This window comes from Trichomycterus rosablanca, chromosome 11, assembly GCF_030014385.1.
Source record: "Trichomycterus rosablanca isolate fTriRos1 chromosome 11, fTriRos1.hap1, whole genome shotgun sequence".
Taxonomy (NCBI): Eukaryota; Metazoa; Chordata; class Actinopteri; order Siluriformes; family Trichomycteridae; genus Trichomycterus; species Trichomycterus rosablanca.
This window is the reverse complement of record NC_085998.1, coordinates 12,294,415-12,308,658: the sequence shown is the minus strand read 5'-3', so window position 1 is coordinate 12,308,658 and position 14,244 is coordinate 12,294,415. Positions and strand designations below refer to the sequence as shown.

General features: G+C 38.4%; 1 protein-coding gene across 1 annotated transcript; it reads right to left on the bottom strand.

The window, feature by feature from the left end:
• Positions 1-3,968: 3,968 nt before the first annotated feature.
• chrna3 (cholinergic receptor, nicotinic, alpha 3) lies at positions 3,969-14,172 on the bottom strand. Its single transcript, XM_063004450.1, has 5 exons — positions 14,137-14,172; positions 9,247-9,291; positions 7,062-7,171; positions 4,816-5,983; positions 3,969-4,097 (listed from the first exon to the last, which is right to left on the bottom strand). The coding sequence occupies exons 1-5, from the start codon at positions 14,155-14,157 to the stop codon at positions 3,969-3,971; spliced, it is 1,473 nt and encodes a 490-aa protein (XP_062860520.1). The 5' UTR covers positions 14,158-14,172.
• Positions 14,173-14,244: the final 72 nt, after the last annotated feature.

Below are 14,244 nucleotides of genomic sequence, written 5' to 3'. Positions count from 1 at the left end.
GTAACAGATATAACATAACATTAAGACCACCTCCTTGTTTCTACACTCACTGTCCATTTTATCAGCTCCACTTACCATATAGAAGCACTTTATTACCACATAGAAGTGCTTTGAAGTCATACTTTTTTAACCTGCTTTCACCCTGTTCTTCAATGGTCAGGACCCCCACAGGACCACCACAAAGCAGGTATTATTTAGGTGGTGGATTATTCTCAGCACTGCAGTGACAATGACATGGTGGTGGTGTGTTAATGTGTGTTGTGTTGGTATGAGTGGACCAGACACAGCAGCGCTGCTGGAGTTTTTAAATACCGTGTCCACTCACTGTCCACTCTATTAGACACTCCTACCTAGTTGGTCCACCTTGTAGATGTAAAGTCAGAGACGATCGCTCATCTATTGCTGCTGTTTGAGTTGGTCATCTTCTAGACCTTCATCAGTGGTCACAGGGCACTGTTGGCTGGATATTTTTGGTTGGTGGACTATTCTCAGTAGAGCAGTGACAGTGAGGCGTTTAAAAACTCCATCAGAGCTGCTGTGTCTGATCCACTCATACCAGCACAACACACACTAACACACCACCATCATGTCAGTGTCACTGCAGTGCTGAGAATGACCCACCACCCAAATAATACCTGCTCTGTGGTGGTCCTGGGAGAGTCCTGACCATTGAAGAACAGCATGAAAGGGGGCTAACAAAGCATGCAGAGAAACAGATGGACTACAGTCAGTAGTGCTTCTATACTTGTAGTCTGTAGCTTTAATTTAGACCCGAGACCTAAAGACCTCCAAGTAAAAAGTCAAGGGTTAAATAACTTTTTTTTACTGTCCCAACTTGTGAATGTAATTTGTATTATAATGTAAATGATAATTTATCATTTAAAGCATCAAAGATTTATTTATAGTTAATAATTTATTTAAATAACAAGTTTGATTCATTTAATGTAAAGGCAATGTAATAATTACATACAATAAAGGACCAGAAGTATATAAACATCTGACCATGATCTTGTTGGACAATTTAAAGCAATTATATGATACAAAGTACACTATTTCTGAATTCATTCTGTTTTCTATAATATATTTTAACATTTATTTACTTTTTATTATTGTTCTATTGTTTTTGTTTACATGTCTTTTATATCATTTTCTCTTTACTAAAAAAGTGCTTTAACTTGCCTTGTTATTATGTACACCATTTAGTCCTTTCTGTGTGGAGTTTGCATGTTCTCCCCTTGTCCGAATGGGTTTCCTATGGGTGCTCTGGTGTCCTCCCACAGTCCAAAGACATGCAAGTGAGGTAAATTGAAGATACTAAATTGTCCAAGACTGTGCTTGATATAAACTTGTGAACTGATAAACCTTGTGTAATGAATAACTACCGTTAATGTCATGAATGTAACCAAAGTGTAAAAACATGACGTTAAAATCCTAATAAACAAACAAACAAAACTCTCACATTACCACAAAAATTTGATTTGTATTTGCCTAACACACCCACTGGATGGCACTGTTCAAATAGTTAAGACAAAAACAAACGCGTCAAAATTTGCTCATTAACATTCTCAATCTTTTATTAAGAAACGCTAAGTTTACACAGCATATAGCCACTGTACAATATATAGTGTTAGATGACAGAAGCAATGTTCAAATATATACAAATATTCACTGATCAGCCATAACATTAAAACAACCTCCTGGTTTCTACACTCACTGTCCATGTTATCAGCTCCACTTACCATATAGGAGCACGTTGTAGTACTACAATTACTGACTGTAGTCCATCTGTTTCTCTACATACCTTTTTAGCCTGCTTTTACCCTGTTCTTTAATGGTCAGGACCCCCACAAGTCCACCACAGAGCAGGTATTATTTGGGTGGTGGATCATTCTCAGCACTGCACTGACACTGACATGGTGGTGGTGTGTTAGTGTGTGTTGTGCTGGTATGAGTGGATCAGACACAGCAGCACTGCTGGAGTTTTTAAATACTCACTGTCCACTCTATTAGACACTCCTACCTAGTTGGTCCACCTTGTACATGTAAAGTCAGAGACGATCGCTCATCTATTGCTGCTGTTTGAGTTGGTCATCTTCCAGACATCTTCCAGCACAACACACACTAACACACCACCACCATGTCATTGTCACTGCAGTGCTGAGAATGATCCACCACCTAAATAACACCTGCTCTTGTGGTGGACTTGTGGGGGTCCTGACCATTGAAGAACAGGGTGAAAGCAGGCTAAAAAGGTATGTAGAGAAACAGATGAACTACAGTCAATAATTGTAGAACTACAAAGTGCTTCTATATGGTAAGTGGAGCTGATAAAATGGACAGTGAGTGTAGAAACCAGGAGGTGGTATTAATGTTATGGCTGATCGGTGTATACTATCACTGAAAAATAATGACAATAATGACAAAATAATATTGTTATTTAAAAGCTTAAGAGCATTTTGAGAATTGCACATTATCCAGCGTCTTTGCTGAAGTGTTTTGAGTAAGAAAATTACAGTAGGTTCTGATGTAGATAAGCTTTATTTTCTGCTTTAAAAGTTTCACATGCCAACTAGGAATACAGTGCCTACACGATGCCACAGAATATCACTGAGATTACACATTCACAGACGTGCGTAAGAGTATTTGTTTTGGGGTGAGATCAGAAATGTTTGCTAACTGAATATCTTAGACCTCAAAGTGTGGTGAATGAAACAGACCATGTACACTCACAGGCTAGGACATTGCTCCACCAAACTGTGCAAAGCCGCTGGCCATCAGTGGATTTTTACAGAGATCCTTAACACATATGAAGAAGCACATTATGCATTCTATTTCTTGACCACTTGAGTTTGCCCCCAACTAGTTTACAGGTAATAAAAGACAGGTTTTAGAGGAAACATTTGTGGTCAGAACCTGTAATTGTTTTTGCTGCATACATAAGTGAATAGCCAAAGTAAATTTCCTGCTCTGAACTGGTGCCTTTTCCATTGTATATTATGGTATATTGTGGTGATTTCAGGAGGAGCCAAAATTTGTTGTTAAAGTTGTTTCCAATTTCTACCCATCAATCATCCTCTCAGTAATGCTGGTCCCTGCTCCTGATTGGGGAGGACGAGGCTGCTCCACGCCCACTCCGAAACGTGCACAGCAATCGAACATCTTATCACCTACACTTGACGAGCGCAGTGCGGTACAGCGCTGTGCACGGAGGGCCACACCCCCTACCGCACTCCTTTTCCATCTCTGTGCAGGCGCCACCAACCAGCCAGCAGAGGTCGTAATCGCACTAGTCTGAGAGAGAGTCCCCATCCGGCTTTAGTCTCGCCCCTTATCTGAACAACAGGCCAATCGTTTTTCAAGTAGCCACTCAGCCTCAGCTGGCAAGGCAGAGCCAAGATTCGATACGATGTATTCGAGATCTCAGCTCTGGTGAACAGCGTGTGTTTTACCGCTGCGCCACCTGAGCGGCGTTGTTAAAGTTGTTAATAAAAATAAATGAATGAATTACTATACTAGTATATTGTGGCATAATGAAGCAGCTGGTAGTGTGACTGCATCACAGCATTGTAGGCCCTGGGGTCCTGAGTTAAATTTGCGCCTTTAACCACCTACTGTAGAAAATTTCAAATGCTCCTCCAATGTCCATGAGAGCTTCCTCTGTGCACACCAGTTACCACTAACACCCAGAAGGTGACTTGACTCCATGCATAGATCCATACTGGTGTAAAATTACTGTGTGTTGCCATAAAATAAATAGCCACCCAGTCCAGGGTGTATTTCTTCCCTGTGCCCAGTGTTTTCTGGTAGGATCTAACCCACCATAAGCCTAAAAAAGCATAAAGTGATTAGTGAAAATGAACAAAGGAATAAATGATTTATCAGTATCGAATTGGTGCGTCCCTACTGTCAGTGTTTACTCAAAGCTTTCCTCAGTAATTTAGTGTCTGTGTTTGAGATCAATCCCAGCATCACATATCTTCCCCCAGGAGGAGAGGCTGCAAAAAGAGTCCTGCTGTTCCCAGAATGCACACCAGGATAAACACCCACAAGAAGATCCTGTCAATCACCATGGCCACATATTTCCAGTCATCCTGGACCTGAACAGGTGAAGCGAAAAAGTGGAGATGAATTACAGAGATCTGCAGAGCAAAACGATTTCATCTTAACTCTGAAATGAATGCAGAGGCAATAACAAGGAGATAAAAGTAAGATTAACAGAGGTGTTTAAATGATATCAATAATTTTGCAAGCTCTTTTTCTGTGACTACATTATTAAAACTCTATATGACGAAAATTGCTGAGTTTAGGTGCTTGCCACAGCTGTTGCTAATAGGTTTATAAATCTTATAACTTTGTTATATCTTTATAAAATAAGTTATATGCCTCTAACTGTGTGGCAGTGGCTTGGGGAAGACCATTGTCTGTACCTTTATGAACAGACCGACATTCATAATGACAAGGTTTTGACAAGGTCATGGAAAATTCCCTTTTGGTGTAATTTCTGGGTGAATTGAAACTTCATTTACAAACCATGTCAGCTCATCCAACATCTGACCTCACAAATGCTCTTTTGACTAAAAAGGCGAACTTCCCAACAGACACACTTCATAATCATATAGAAAGCCTTCACATAAGAGTAAAGAGTGCTATAACTGCAAACTGGCAACCAACTTTATATTAATGCCTGTGGTTTATAATGGGATGTTCAACATAATTTTAGTCAGGTGTCCACATACTTTTGGCCTTATAGCATACATACATGTCATGTAGCCTATAAACATTACCCTTAGGTAAAGAGTTATCAAAACATCTTACCTCCTTGGCTTCATTCTGTAATCTCATATTCTCTGCAATGTACTTCACGCTCTCAATAGCTTGCCGAACTTCCGGTGAGAGTGTAGTAAGGGTTAAAAGTCCTACATTCAAAGAGTCTGAGCTTGAACAAGGGCTACTTCCTTCTGCTCCAACTCCTCCATTTCTTGACACACCACCTGCTCCACTAATCACTCCTAAAGGGGCCAGTCCTGATGCTGCAGTGCCATCTGTGGGCAGTTGGCCTGAGTGCTGCCTCATGGTGCAGTTACATCTGTTATCTCTGCACAGGAAACCTGAGCTGGCCTTGACAGCTTCGCTCAGGGTATTAAGCTCGGTATTGAGGAAAAACTGGGAGCGCTGAGGAAGGCTTTGCTGCTTGGTAAGATGTTGGGAATGGGGCACAGAGGCCTGGATGGCACATGATTGAGAAGGTGCCCCTGAACCCACATGCCTTCTTGGGTCTCTCTCAGGCCTGGTCATAAACATAATTTTGGGAAGGAAGCTAAGAAAGACATGGCGAACCCAGTGTGGCATGGTGTGGGTCTTTGGTGTTCGGTAATGCACATTGAGCACAAAGACTGTAATGACAATGGATAGAGTGACGAAGATCATGGTAAAGAGAAGGTACTCGCCAATTAGTGGAATGACCAGAGATGTAGATGGGATTGTTTCTGTGATGACCAAAAGGAATACAGTAAGTGAGAGGAGAACTGAAATACAAAGTGTTACCTTCTCACCACAGTCTGATGGAAGATAAAACACCAGGACGGTCAAAAATGAGATGAGCAGGCAGGGAATGATCATATTAATGGTATAAAATAGAGGCAGTCGACGGATATACAGCGAGTAGGTAATGTCGGTGTAGATCTCCTCGCAACAGTTATACTTGATGTCATGTTTATATCCTGGAGCGTCAATAATCATCCACTCTCCACTCTCCCAGAAATCCTTCAGGTTTATAGTAGAGCCGATAAGCACCAGGTCAATCTTGGCTTTGTCATAAGTCCATGAGCCAAACTTCATAGTGCAGTTCTGGTAATCGAATGGGAAATAGGTAACGTCAATCTTGCAAGAGCTTTTGAAAATGGCAGGAGGAATCCATGTCACATCTCCGTTATAGCGAAGAAGAGCTTTGGTTTTATCATCTACCTGAAAGTCTCCCACTGCACTGTGGTTTAAAATTAAACACAAGCATTAAATTAACAAAAAAAAACCTTCTAAAGTGTATGTTTGTTGGTTTTCTAAAAACATGACAAATCCTAATCAGTCAAAATATATAGTTCCTTATGTTGAAAGTCTAGAAAGTTCTATAATTTCATTGAATGTTGTGAATATAATACAAGAACAACCAAAAACAGGTTGACCATAAAATACAAGTTGCTGAAACACAACAATCAGCAGCTTGAAGATTGACTAAAGTTTCTTACAAATAACAGTGACAAACAAAGTGAATGATGCAAAGCTTGCTTGACTGTGGCCACTTCTACCCATAATGTAGCAATTCTAATTAATGGCAAACCTGTGTTTCTTGGATCTTGTATAACATTAATTTATTAATTGTCTGTTTTATCATTACTTTATCCTGGTCAGAAACATAGTGTGTCTGATTAATTGTGCGAAAGGCAGGAAACACCCTGAACAGGTCGCCAATCCATAACATCTGACAGTTCATATATGGTCAAATATTCTTTATTGCATCAAGAACTTTTGCTCAATGCCTAGTCTAACTGGTCCAGTCAAACATGCCCTATGTATATAGACACAAAGAAATCACCAACTGCAGTGAATCATGATCACCAAGATGTATGTATTGTTTAGATCTTGTAAATATTGTCATATTTTCTGAAAACCTACAAAATATCAAATGGGACAGTAATATGGGACAGTGGGCTATCAACTGTTTGAATCCCAGCTCTGCCATGCAGCCACTGTTGGGCCCTTGAGCAAGACCCTTAACCCTCTCTGTTTCAGGGGCGCCGTACGATGGCTGACCCTGCGCTCTGACCCCAACTTCCAAACAAGCTGGGATATACGAAGAAAGAATTTAGTTGTACTGTACTCCTGTATATGTATATATATTACAAAATAAAGACATTCTATTCTATATTCTATAATAACATTATATAAACCATTAAATAAATAATTTATATTAGACTACATTTAACCATAGACAGTTAGACACTTAATATGGGAACTATTACATATATAGATGTATTACTGTTGGCAAATTTAGGGTTAAGCCTTACTTGTTATAGAGCACAATGTCTGGTTTCCAGATCCGGTTGGATGGTACACGGATGAACTCTACCCCTCCAAATTCTTTGGGATTCCACCTGAGCTTGTAATCATTCCATATCTGTAGAAATGGATTATACTATTATACATAGCTGTAGCTATTTACACAGAACACCTGCCATCATTTATAGGTAAAGTAAATTGGATTGAATGAAGTTCAATAAATTTTACAAAATCAAATCAATCCTTTTGGTTATTGCTGTTCTCTCATGTAGATGCCAGGTGATACTTCACACCTGGGATCTTACATCTCCAGTTACAGGATATGTTACCAAAGTAAAACAATAACGTGGCTAAAGAAAAAATAAAGTAAAAGTAAATTAATAAATGGCCTAAAGAAAATAACTACAAACAAAATGAAAGCAAACTGAATTTATTTTTACTCTTCCATAGACTACAGTTTAAAGGTCATGGCACATTGATTGTGCACTGATAAGTAATTTGAAAGTCAGTGCACATAGATCAATGACATGGCACATAATTCACTGGTTTGTTATTCTGATTGATATCTTTGTCTCTGACCTCTATGTCTTCTTGCAGGCTGAAAGTAGACAGACCAGCGCTGTGATTGACAAAAGGACAGATTGCAAAATCCAATGCTGGCACAACCAAGGATGGTACTGTAAATCTGATTCATCTCACTCATCGTAATGACTGAATGGAGATCAGAGAGTTTAAAAGCTCCTGACATTGCTTATTGATCAATGAGCTAATGAAATGTCAGATATTTCTCTTTATCTTGATTTAATTAAAAACATCTTAATATTAAGTGTGGATATTAAATACCTTTATTCTCATTTGCTTTTTGGCTTCTCTTGATTTATTCACAATTACTATTGGACTATCAGTTAAACTGATTTGATTGTAACCCTTTGTAATGAAGCTGCCAATATATATATATATATATATACACATATAAAATGACAGAAAAGCAAACTTCATATTTTATTGAGATCCCAAAATCTAATTATGATTGGATAATTAAATATATTTAAGAATAAATTAACTCCTAATTAATTTATTGTTCTCTTTTCTTTCAGTCCAAATGGAACCTGATAATTGCTATTGTACTAATTTTTTGTACTGTATTGATATATGATACATGTTATTATACACCAATCAATCATAACATTAAAACCACCTACTCGTTTCTACACTCACTGTCCATTTTATCAGCTCCACTTACCATATAGAAGCACTTTGTAGTTCTACAATTACTGACTGTAGTCCATCTGTTTCTCTCATGCTTTGTTAGCCCCCTTTCATGCTGTTCTTTAATGGTCAGGACTCACTCAGGACCACTACAGAGCAGGTATTATTTGGGTGGTGGGTTATTCTTAGCACTGCAGTGACACTGACATGGTGGTGGTGTGTTAGTGTGTGTTGTGCTGGTATGAGTGGATCAGACACAGCAGCGCTGATGGAGTCTTTAAACACTTCACTGTCACTGCTGGACTAAGAATAGTCAACCAACCAAAAATATCCAGCCAACAGCGCCAAGTTGGCAGCGTCCTGTGATCACTGATGAAGATCTCAAAGATGACCAACTCAAAGAGCAACAATAAATGAGCGATCATCTCTGACTTTACATTTACAAGGTGGTCAGCTAGGTAGGAGTGTCTAATAGAGTGGACAGTGAGTGGAAACAGTATTTAAAAACTCCAGCAGTGCTGCTGTGTCTGATCCACTCATACCAGCACAACACACACTAACACACCACCACCATGTCATTGCCACTGCAGTGCTGAGAATGACCCACCACCTAAATACTACCTGCTCTGTGGTGGTCCTGACCATTGAAGAACATGGTGAAAGGGGGCTAACACAGCATGTAGAAAAATAGAAGGACTACAGTCAGTAATTGTAGAACTACAAAGTGCTTCTATATGGTAAGTGGAGCTAATAAAATGGACGATGTGTGTAGAAACTAGAAGGTTGTTTTAATGTTATTTGCTGATCGGTATTGATTATGATGCTGATGGGTCTCACAGTATAAAGATGTAAATCATAATGATATTAAAATTCTACTTGTTTCTTTTGATTGCTCTTATACTCAGCTTTAAGGTCTGTTAAATTAGCTCTGATAAACAATATACTTTGGCATCCTCACTCTAAATAAAAGTGTAAATAACTTACGTGTCTCAGCCACAGATTTGTTTCCATAATTTGGTTCACCTCATCCTGAGGAAACAGAAGAAATGGACTTTAATTAGCAGTATTCAGACATCACTCTGAGGAGAGCAAGCTGGACGCCCCATGTCTCACAGATGGAGTGGAAGATTCAGAAACGCAACCACCTGAGTTCTTTTGCCTACAGGCTTGGTGGGTGGCTCACCAAGAGCTTTGAGCTGTTTGTTCTATGTGTTGGCTCAACATGCTGAACACTGCCATGGATGAGATTAAATTAAGAAAGTACATCTTTATTTTTCAAAATAATTTTTAATTAGAATAATACTACAGATAATTGTAACCAACCAACTGAATGCATATTTTCCCAAAGAAAGGTGAATCACAGTCAGATAAAGGTAAAAAGTCCTCTATTAAACAGAGCCAATGACTAAACCTAATTGGACCCACATCACAAGTAAACATTTTATCCTCAAATTTGATGTGTTAGAAGCAGGAAAAATGTGAGGTGTGAGGTGTTCCCGCTCTGCAGTGGTCAGTATCTACTAAAAGTGGTCCAAGAAAGGAACAGTGGTAAACCGGCGACAGGGTCATGGGTGGCCAAGGCTCTTAGATGCACGTGGGGAGCGAAGGCTGGCCCGTGTGGTCCGATCCAACAGACGGGCTACTGTAGCTCAGATTGCTGAAGAAGTTAATGCTGGTTCTGATAGAAAGGTGTCAGAATACACAGTGCATCACAGTTTGTTGTGTATGGGGCTGCATAGCCGCAGAACAGTCAGGGTGTCATATATGTGAGTGTGTGTTAAATGCAGTTATAAAACGGATAGTTCCGGTCCTAAAATCTGATCGGCTCAGCCTCGTTCGAAGCCGTTGTAAAATCCATGATATAAGCACACCTATGACCACCTCACATCATTCCATATTAATAGATAATAGATAAGAAAAAGTACAAACTTGGTTGAACACTATTTTAAGTCATGTACTATACATGGAAATGTCCAGATTAATATAAACAGTAATCCTAATCATTAAGCGGGTGTTTCGTCCAAGAAATAGTGTAATAGTGTTTGTGGAGGAAAGTTTATTGCGAATGTTATGTTCGCCCTCATGTTGCCTAGCAACACTGTTAACGAACTACCTGATTTCACGGAAGAATGCTTTTTTTTGTAAATAAAAACATTAATAAATTGAACATTGTTGTATTTTATTATATTTTATAAAAGCAATAAGCCACTCGAGACCGTGCGTTACTGCTATGATTTTATCACGGGGAAAGACGTTTTAAAAACATCCTTCCCCGTGATAAAATCTCTCGTGGCTTATTGGTTTAATATATTCTTGTTTAATAGTATAGTTCACAATTAATTTGTCCAACAGGGCATCCTAAACTATATGGCCTAAAGTATATGGACACCTAACTATGGGTTTGTTGACATACCATTCTAAAACCTTTGGAATTATTATGGTGTTGCTCACCTCCTTTTTAATGGGAGGGTTGTTACAAGATTTTGGAGTGTCTTTGGGAAGTCAAAAGCATTTGTACAGGCAGGGACTAATGTTGGATAGAAAGATCTGACTTGGAATTGACATTCTATATCATCCTAAAGATGTTCAATACACCAGTTTGTAATGGGTGTTGCAACTAGACTTAATAGTTACTAGGGATATCCACATGTGTCTTTCCATACAGGGATATATAGGAAAAGCATCAGAAACAACACACATACAGTATCTATAGTTGGTGTTAGTCATTCTGAACTTTTGACCCCAATGATTTCTACGCCTTATTTAGAGAAAACCCATCTGACCTTCCTGTTGTCAAGAAGGATTTGGTCTTTAGTGTAGAGACATTATAAATAAGCAAATCTGTCTAATGAACTATCAATAAATTACATGCATGGTCTCCCAAGTATAAAACCCAGATAATGATCCAAATGATGAACGCAGACATAGCTTAAAAAGACATGGGTCGCAAACATTTCAATTTCAGCAGGTTAGCCACTGTTGTGTAGATTTACCACTGTTACCTTTGTTCGAAAATAAAGGCTTTTTATGAGGTTGTTTATTAAATTTAGATTTGTGTATTATATTTTAACAGCTTTTGATTTAGCTGTTTTGGAACTCAGTAGGTAGCACTATCGCCTTACAGCAAGAAGGTCCTGGGTTCGATCCCCAGGTGGGGCGGTCCGGGTCCTTTCTGTGTGGAGTTTGCATGTTCTCCCCTTTTCTACGTGGGTGTCCTCCGCGAGCTTCCTCCCACAGTCCAAAAACATGCAGTCAGGTTAATTGGAGACACTGAATTGCCGTATAGGTGAATGGGTGTGTGTATGAGTGTGTGTATGTGTGTCTGCCCTGCGATGGACTGGCAGTCCGTCCAGAGTGTTACTATGTGTCTTGCTCTAATTGGAAAGCTGGGATAGGCTCCGGCACCCCACCACGACCCTAATTGGATAAGTGGTTAAGACAGTGAGTGAGTGAGCGTTTTGGAATGTTTTGAAAATAGGGAAAAGTCTTCCAGTAGGATAAATGATTTACTTTTTTGAAGAGGTTCAAGGTGTGTGAGAAGGTTCTGCAGAGTTGGTTTAAATGAAGTCAGTCTCTGTTTAATTAACAAAATTGCAGACCAATTAAATTTGCAATCAGAAACAGCCAATTACCTTTTATAGCACTGTAGAATCATTTTCAATATATTTCCTAGCGTGTCCTAAAATATCTGAGATGACAGTAATGTAAAAATAAAGAAATGGGATGCAAACTGTCTCCATAAATTTGAGCCAGACATTTTGCAGATGTGTGTATGAGATGGATGGATGGATAAATGAATGGATGATTGAACAGATGGGTAGCTGGATGAAGCAGTAAAATAAATGAATAAAGTGGTTAATGAAAAAATCAATCAGCAGGTGAAGAGACATATGTGAAGGAGAGTAAAGTATGCAATTCCTACCCTCCTCTAGCCAGTCACACACCCATGCGATCATTTACAGTGACAGAACCAAGTTTGAACCAAATCGATGAGAGAACCAGACTTGCACCCAAGCTGAAAAGCTCCAGGTCTTTTTCTACAGTGCACTAGAGCACAAGACTAAATTATAGTCTGAAGATGGAACCTCTGACCCAGACTAATTTTATAACTGTTTAAGTGGATGGACGGAAAAAAGACTAAGCATACTGCATCCACCAAAGAGAAATGAATTCAACCCTGGACCTTTTCCATATTTTAAAAATATCTAGTTATAAATATATACATACAGTATATCACCATCAAACATTTTTTAAATTACCACACTTGTCAAACTAATTATTATGTATTCATTTAACCTAATGGAGGCATCCTGCCAGACAAGATTGTTACTTGGTGTTATGTTTTACTGTCCAGCATCTCTTTGGATTACAAATTTGAGCCTAGTGCAGATGAGGGCATCACAAACATAATTCTGCAGTGCAGTATCTGTTACTGATACCTGCATCATAAGACTGGCTTAACTACCTCATAAACATGTCAATTAGTGTTATGAGTTGTAGAACACCAATGGCGCTATAGAAACATGACAAATAGAACCAGTTATTCATGCTGTAGACACAGTAGAATGATAAACATGTGAAAATGCTGTGTAGGGGATTTGTACTACCATGGCTTTGGTACACTTCCACTTAATAAAAAGCTATTCAGATTAATGACAGTGGTCAGGGGTCTTTTTCAGGCTGATAATGCCAACAGCCACAGAACACAACATGACACTAAATAATTAAATAAATATTAACACATTATCTAGAAAATATGCTATAGTCTTTGTGGCCATTATCTCAACCCATCTGAACACCTGATGGAGATTTTGGATCTACATGTTAGATGTTTACATCCATCATTAAAATGCCAATTGAGACACTATCTCAAATGTTGTTGTATCTTAAATGATGTCTGTGCAAGGCTGCACTGAAGCTGTTCTGCAGACTTATGGTGGCCCAACAACTACTAGGAAGTATGTCTGTCTTAGCGTCTGTTGTAAGGCATGGAGCAATTACCATGTGACAAGCTGTCATGACATCAAGCACTATGATGTATAAATGTACCTTCTAAAACAACAAAAATATACAAAAGATACAAGAATTATGGCAGCATATAATGTATATGTATATGCATGTGTATATGTATGTATATATATATGTGTATGTATTTGCATCTGTTAATATGTGTATATGTACAGTATGTATATGTGTATATACTGTATGTATATATGGCTATATTGGCCCAACTCATTGTGCAATATCTGTCACATGTCACTGTACTATTTAATAATTTAATTACTATTTAATCTTTATACTGAAACTATACCTCATGCATAGTCATTTCATTTACCAGTTATCAATTTATGTAAAGAACAAGAACAACTCAGTTCTAGTTTTTCTGTTTGCTTTTGTTTTGTACTGTTAATTATTTATTGTATATAATGCTACTGGGGCTTTAATTTCCTTCGGGATCAATAAAGCATCCATCCATCCACGACATTTTCATAATCTAATGATGCAGGGTTCAAGGAAACTTTGACCCAATATCCTACAGAGTATATCATGTCAATATGTAAAAAAAGCCCTTGTTATATAGATTTGGTAAGAATTGGTAAAACAATGTTGTTTAAACACTGACTATTATATCCTTTATGTGTATATAAGACAAATAGGTAAACCACAGCATAGACGTTTGTCCATAAGGTATAAAGACAACTAACTAATAAGCAATAAACCTACAGTATTTCTGCCATCATAATTGTTATATGTGGGTGTGCTCTCTATCTTGTTTCTATATTTGCATGCAAAAATATCTAAACAATCAGGAAAAGGTTACCATGCCATAAAAGGCAACAATTTACCTTTGTATTGTCTAGCTTATACACTTACCACTTTAACCAGCTGAGACATTGACACCTCGAATTGGACTATCACTGGATCAGACACATTCTCTACTGGTCTGATGTACTGATTATACTTGGAAAAAATGACAGAGAA

Excerpts from the sequence above, each read along its gene's own strand:
- chrna3 (XM_063004450.1), bottom strand. The coding sequence starts at position 14,157 with ATGTCTCAGCTGGTTAAAGTG. Across the intron at positions 9,292-14,136 it reads TGTCTCAGCTGGTTAAAGTG|GATGAGGTGAACCAAATTAT; the intron begins GTAAGTGTATAA and ends CTGTTTCCTCAG. Across the intron at positions 5,984-7,061 it reads GACATTGTGCTCTATAACAA|TGCAGTGGGAGACTTTCAGG; the intron begins GTAAGGCTTAAC and ends TTTAAACCACAG.